The sequence below is a fragment of the Platalea leucorodia genome (assembly GCF_965183815.1).
Source record: "Platalea leucorodia genome assembly, chromosome: Z".
Classification (NCBI taxonomy): domain Eukaryota; kingdom Metazoa; phylum Chordata; class Aves; order Pelecaniformes; family Threskiornithidae; genus Platalea; species Platalea leucorodia.
The window spans coordinates 90086133-90092835 of NC_138858.1; the positions used below are offsets into that span (position 1 = coordinate 90086133).

Here is a 6703-nt window from a genome sequence, read left to right on the forward strand (position 1 = left end):
ATAAAAACAAGTCACTTACGTTTATAATGATTTTTTTTTTGGCCTTTGGAAGTTAATTTGAACCACACGTCAAATGGGAAAATTATGGAAACTGTAGTTACCGCTTTTCTAAATACAACATTAATCTTACAAGTAAGTCAGAGCATTCAAGATATGTAAAAAAAAAGAAAAAACCCTAAGAATTACATAAGTGACAAGGCCAACTACTTGCAAAAGAAGAATTTTAACTCATGATCTTACAGGCTGTGTTGTGCAAACAGGACTTTATGGCCAAAGAAATGTAGAAGTCAGTGGGACTTTCTCCAAAAAAGATGGCAGATGAAATTTTGCTCTCTGGCACAGCAACTGAGCAGCACAGGGAAAGCGTGATTCCTCTAAAGATCCCCAATCCAAGTAAAAGAAAACAACAGATACATTTTTTACAGTCACAATCAGAGGCAGCCATCTTAGTATAAGATGACATTTGTCACTGCCAGCTTAGAAAAGTTTTAGGCAATTTCCAGTATTATTTCAAACACAAAACCCCTCTTTACTTAATAAGTAAGCATGCACCAGTATTCAGATTTCTTCCTCTTCTGGTTAATAGAAGCTGGAAAGATTGGGAAAATTACTTGATCTTTATCTAGTACTTAGATCTTCAAAGAGTACAAACATTAATTAATTCTCACAACACCTCCCTGTGGAACGCAAGTATCACATTCCCCATTTTGCAGATTAGGAAAAAACACAAATCAAAAGCTGAGTGACAGGAAAAAATCTACCAATCTTGGAAAACAATTCCAGTAAAATATTTAAGAAGCCTGAATCCAACCCTTCTTAAAAGCGTGCAGATGAGTACTCTCAAACCATAGTTTACTCCTGAATCTGGGTATCTGGATGCACATTAAATGTCTATTTGCTTTGCTCAAGCTGCATAAAGCAACACTGAGATATTTTAGTAAGAATGCATTCATATCTCCCTACCTAAGGAGTAGTTAAAAAGTCAGAAAACATTCAGTAAAAAATATTGCTCTTACCTTCTGCTACATCATCATCTACAGCGCCTTTCACCTGAGAAAAACACCACTGAATGTCATTTCCTCCTCCAGCTCCTAAAAAACACAATCAAAAAAATGAGACCCCCCACAGCAACAGAAAGAGCACACAATAGTTACCAATTGAAAATTTCAGACAACATTGTACACGCCTACTTCCTCAGCAACGCTGTCGGCACAATTACAAATTGCCCCTCCCCACCTTTTTCCTTTACAGATATTGTTTTTGTCATTAGTGGTTTGCCAGCGTTCAATGCAACGTTTGTCAAAAACAGTGCGAGCATAAGCAGCAACAGTGATAAAAGCCTCTATCACCAAAAGCTCACTGGACTAAGTAACATTGCTACTGCTAACTTTAACTGCGCATTTAAAATGAGAGTGCATGAACATCTTACTTCACACAGAGCTTCTTCCTACTTTAGAAGTCAGAACCCTCTACAAACATACACACACAAACAACTTCAACAGTAACTGTCAGAAAAAGCTGCGCATTTTTGGAAAATTTCCATCTTTCGTTCAATATAAACCAAGCATGCTATTCATTTCCTTCTTTTACAAAAACATTGAACTGAACCTACATACTAAAGGCTTAAGAAAAAAAATTTTACCACAATTTTAGAGTCTCTTCGCAGAAGTAACGAAAGCAATTATCAGCCTTAAAAAAGCAGCAAATCCGAGCAGAAAAGCAAACAAGCAATCTGATGTTAACAAGTTCTACTACCATAGAAAACGGATCGAAGAGAAAACTTCAGGAACATTACTGCCTCGGCGGAAGGCAGTGATTCATTTGAACCCTGCCACCAAAACACACAAAAAAATCACCACCCATTTCTTTTGCATTTCATTCTGAGCAAATCACTGCAGGGCTGAGTACATACAGGAAGAGACTGAAATGGGCTTGCCTCTTTTTTTTTTTTTTTTTTTTTGAAAGCCACTGTCAAAATGGAACTTTTCCTCAGCACAATTCAAACAGGCTGAGCAACAGATGGCATTTACACATTAATCCAGAGGTCTGTTATAGCTTTTGGAATAACAAAGAATACAGAAGGGACTTCTTCCCTCTTCTACACTAAGTTAAGGGGAGGAAAAAAGTCAAAGACATGGAAATTAGAAGGCCCAAAATAATCTTTCCAAAGAAGACCAAGCATCTCAGAATGTTAAGTGCTGGAATACAATCAGAGTCCAGTTTGCATTTTTTGCTTGCCTTAATTTCTTTCCTGAAGTATTACAGACATGCAAGCTACATAACCTGACAAGGTGAAGGCAAATACAAGCATCCATCTATGCAAGAGATGTCAAAATGCTTTTTGCAGATACATTGGAAAGGTTTGCCACATACATCTCTCTACCATTCCCCAAAACCTGTACAACCCATTTTCTTTCCTCTCTCCAACCTCTTCATTTGTCATTTAGCAGCTGGCACCACAGAAGCATTTAAAGGGGACAGCTTGTAAGAAAAATCACTGCTCTTTCTACTTAAGGCTAAAATGGTGTTTTTCATACAATTTACTTGAACCAAGTTGGCATATTCCCCCCCCCCCCCCCACTACAACAAAAAGAGGAGGGTGGAGCATGGGCGTATGGTGTAGGGGAAAAAAGCAAAGCACAAACCTAATACAGCCTCTCATGCTTGCTCCTCCAAATGCAAAGCGCTGAAAAGACAAATCGTTTGCGGAGGAGGGGGATGAATGTATTTCCAAATTAAGAAATCGCAAGGAAAAGTAAGAAGGAAGAGATACCTTATGCATACACACTTCTAGCCTACCAAGAGCACTTTGGGATGCAAAATGGGGAGCAAGAACAGGAAGGAATGAGAAAGAAAACACAGAAAGACCTGTATTATTTAATTACATCCTGTACCCAATTTTACTCTCATTTGCAGATGCTTAAGAGCTGCACCCTACAGAAGGGTGCAATTGTACTCTTGACACAAGCACGTCTGCACCCTAAAACACCTCTCCGTGCACAGCAGCACTTCTCTGCACGGTCCTCACTAACTCCACCTGAGAAATAAATGCAACATACAAGCACATTTAGAAATCCAAAAAGCCTGTAGGGGGAAAAAAAGAAAAAAGGCAAAAGACCCACCCTGTCTGCAAGCCTCCTGCACACTGAACTTCAAAATACACCACTTCCCCCACCGAAGCCCCTCCACCTTGCTTCTTTCATGCCTTTTTTTTTTTTTTTTTTTTGCGATAAGGGAGGGAAAGGAAGAAGGGGTGGGTGGGAGGAAAGCACGATTTCCCGGGGAGGGGGGGGATCAGGAACGCGCAGGCGAGGCGGAATGGGAAAGCAGGGACGGGGGAGCGAGGCAGGGGCAGCCGGCACGCCGGCAGCCGCGGCTGGGGAAAGGCAGAGGCAGGCTGCGAGGCGTTCCGCAAGCGGGGGAGAAAACCCCAGCCAGCCAGGGCGGGCGGGGGACGGAGGCGGCGCTGCCCGCTCCCCCGGCCGGCAGCCCCGCCGCCCGGCCGCAGGCCGCTGCCGCAGCCTCACCTGCGCCCCCCGCCCGGCGGCGGCGGCAGGGGCCGGTGCCCCGCGGGGGCAGCCTGCCCTTACCTGCCATGTTGGGCTCGCGATAGCGGCCGCGGCGGGTCGGGCGGTCTCGGCGCTGCGCGGCGGGGCCGCCGGTGCCGGGCGGGGGGCGGCGGCGGGGGGCGGATGGCGGCGGATGGCGGCGGGGGTGCGGCCGGCTCCGCTCCTGGGGCTGCCCCCGCTCCGCGCCTCGCTCCGGCCCCCCCCCAAACGCTCCACTTTCAAAATGGCGCCGGCCGAGCTGGGGGTGACGTCACCCGGCGGGGGGGCGGGCGGGGCGGGGCTCCGGGGAGGGCGGGGCGGCGCGGCGGGCCCCTGGCCGCCCCCCGTAGGGCCGGGCCGGGCCGAGAGGGCGGCGGGGCGGGCGGCCGGCGGCCCGGGGCCCAGCGCTGGGCCTCGCCCGGCGGCCGGGGCGCGGCGGCCGTCCGCTCCGCGCTGGGGCTGGCGGCAGCCGCGGCGCCGGGCCTTTTCCGGGGCCTCGTCCCCTGCGGGGCCCCCACGACCTCCGTCCCCTGCCTGCTCGGCCGGATGCTCCGCACCTCACCCTTTATTGTACTCCTTCACTGAATCTCCCCCTTGCTCGTCCTCCTCGTTTGGGTTTGGTGTTTTTCTTTCCTCCACTCCCTCGCTTCCTTCTGCCATTTCCTCACCGGAGCCACATAACCTGTTCGATGCGCATTTTCCACCCTCTTGGATGCTTTCCACAGCGTCTGCAGACTTGGTCTCTTATTTCACCGGAGAACCCGAGCGCGCCTTTGCTGTTCTCATTGCTATTCCCTGCATACACCCAGCCATGCTTCTGAGCCATTTTTAGCCTTCCTCCACCTTTCACGCTGACAGCCAGCAAGATCTACAAAGAAAGACTTCCAGCCGAGCCCAGCTTGGCACAACTCCTGCTGGCTCAGAAAGGATGAAGGCTCCTTTTTCGCTCACTGGGTCCCAGTTAAAGTCTCAGCTGTAGTTAACGTACAGGACTTGGAGAATTTATTCGGTACAATCTATTTAAGATCTTGTGAAAGTCATCCGTTTCCCTTCACAGATGTTTGTGCAAACGTTTTCTTTCAGGCTGGATAGAGCTCGCTAATCCAGATTTCACTTTGAGATTCATGAGCTCATCCTGCAAACCCAGCACTACCACCACCTCACAACGTGCCTTGAAACAAGTCTCCTAAGTCATCACGTACGCTAATTTTGCATTTCCAGCTCAAAACACCTAAGCGGCTGCTGTTCTTAAACAGAAGACCATTCAGCTCCCAGTCAGCTACAGCACAAAACACAGAACTGTGGGAACTGAACACCTCCAAACAAACACACAAACGCAGTCAGGCTCCCAGTGTTTGAGAGTAACCACCAGAAACCCACAACTGGCCCGGCTTAGAGGCTACTTTGGACAAATGCAGCTTTATCTCTGTGTCTCTGATAAAGACTGCACATGCAAATAAAATTATTCTTGGAAACAACGATAAAGTAATGTTTGAAAGAGCACTCAACACAGACAGGGCATTCTAAAGAACTGCAACTCACCTAAGTTTGGGAATATCTGGAACGCAGTATTTTGCTTAGTCCATTTTGAGAGCAATCCAAAAATCTAAAAACAAACACACTGCAAGTTTGAAAACATCCACCATCAAGACAGGCTCTTTTTGGATCGCTACAGCATTAACACCCTTCTCTTAACATCCAGGTCCACGTTTCCCAGAGCTCAAGAACAAATTCACTGAATTCTACAAATTTGTGGCCATGTTTAGTCAATACCAAATTGAGAATGAAAGCTGGCATTCTTCTTTTTCCAAGATTCCTTAAAAGCATCCTTTTCACCCTTAAACAGAATCGTCCTGCAACCATTTATCAGAAAAATTTGCAAATAAAGTCCAATTCATCCATTGCCTTCTGTAGAATTACTGCAGAATTTGGCCTTCATAGTAGAATGAGCACTGTTTCAAGACCTTCTGTTGCTTAAAAAAAAAAAAGCAGAGACCTGCAATTAGCTCTGTAATATAAATTAATGAAGCTTTAGTACATACCTTATAATTAAAACAAAATGCCTCTTAGAAAAGATTTAATATCATGGTGCCAGAAGGATGGATCATAATTCCAAAATTTAAGGTTTTGTTTTGAACTGAGCTACAGAATATAATGAAGTATAATAAATAATTAACATTAAATCACAGCCAGGGTAATTAGTAAGACATCTTGGGAATCACAATCTTTGCTTGGGTGTTCACTTGCTTGTTAATTCAGACAACACAAGTGTTCACGCTACTATTAATGGTTCGTGCAAATTAGCCAGAGTGCATTTTGCAGCTCTGATTCAAAGTTTGTAAGCACATACTTGTGCCCCTTTGATTTCACTGGAGTTTAAGCATTTGTTCAGCTGCTCTGGGGAGATAGTAACTGTATTATGTTAAATTTATACACAACCACCGACAGCACAAAGCTTTAATGAGCATTTACCTATTCCAATCATGCTTTAAATACTAATTCTTACTCTACAGACAAACCCCGTCAGCTCAGACTAAAGAACATCTCCAGGAAACCGGAGGGACGTAGAGGGCCAAGGATCCACGGAAGAGCATTTCTAGTTGTATTTGTTAAAGGCCAGTGAACTACACACAAAGTGGTCGGTTCACAGCAGCAGAAATAAGCTGTAGAAGTTAGAACAACGGAAAATTCAAAACGTAAAATGCAGCTGACAACCAATAAAAAAAAAATATATTAATGTCAAATCACTGATCAAACAACTAAGGCCCCAAAGAGCAACTCTATCCGCAACCCATTTTGTATCTGCTTTAGTTTCCCAGTAATTTGACCCGTTAGACAAGACTGTAATGAATTACAACAATTCAGTTTAGAAATAAAGGGAGTAATTATCACCAAAATTATCACTGGAATTTAGTAATAGCTGAGCCATGTGAGGTCACATGCAGGTTAACATCAGGGCAATGTAATTCCCTACAGCATACTCTTCTGTGCTTCATTCTGTCTAGCTTGAAGTGGCTCAGCAATAGGCTTCCGTTGCTTTTTGGGAGGGCGTTTCACAGCCTAACACCATTTGCTCCTAGAAAATGTTTGCTAATATTCACCCCGTGTTTCCCCATTCTTAATTTCACATAATTGTATCTACGCATGTAGCCACT

General features: G+C 45.3%; 1 protein-coding gene across 1 annotated transcript in view; it reads right to left on the reverse strand.

Moving 5' to 3' along the window:
- LOC309602389 (serine/threonine-protein phosphatase 2A 55 kDa regulatory subunit B alpha isoform) overlaps positions 1-3766 on the reverse strand; it is a 45566-nt gene extending 41800 nt beyond the window's left edge. Inside the window, exons 1-2 of the mRNA XM_082335924.1 lie at positions 3591-3766; positions 1017-1091 (exon numbers count right to left, since the gene is read on the reverse strand). Coding sequence (XP_082192050.1) covers positions 1017-1091; positions 3591-3597 — 82 coding nt within the window. The 5' untranslated portion in view covers positions 3598-3766. The remainder of the gene's footprint in view (positions 1-1016; positions 1092-3590) is intronic.
- Between the last annotated feature and the right edge of the window lie 2937 nt (positions 3767-6703).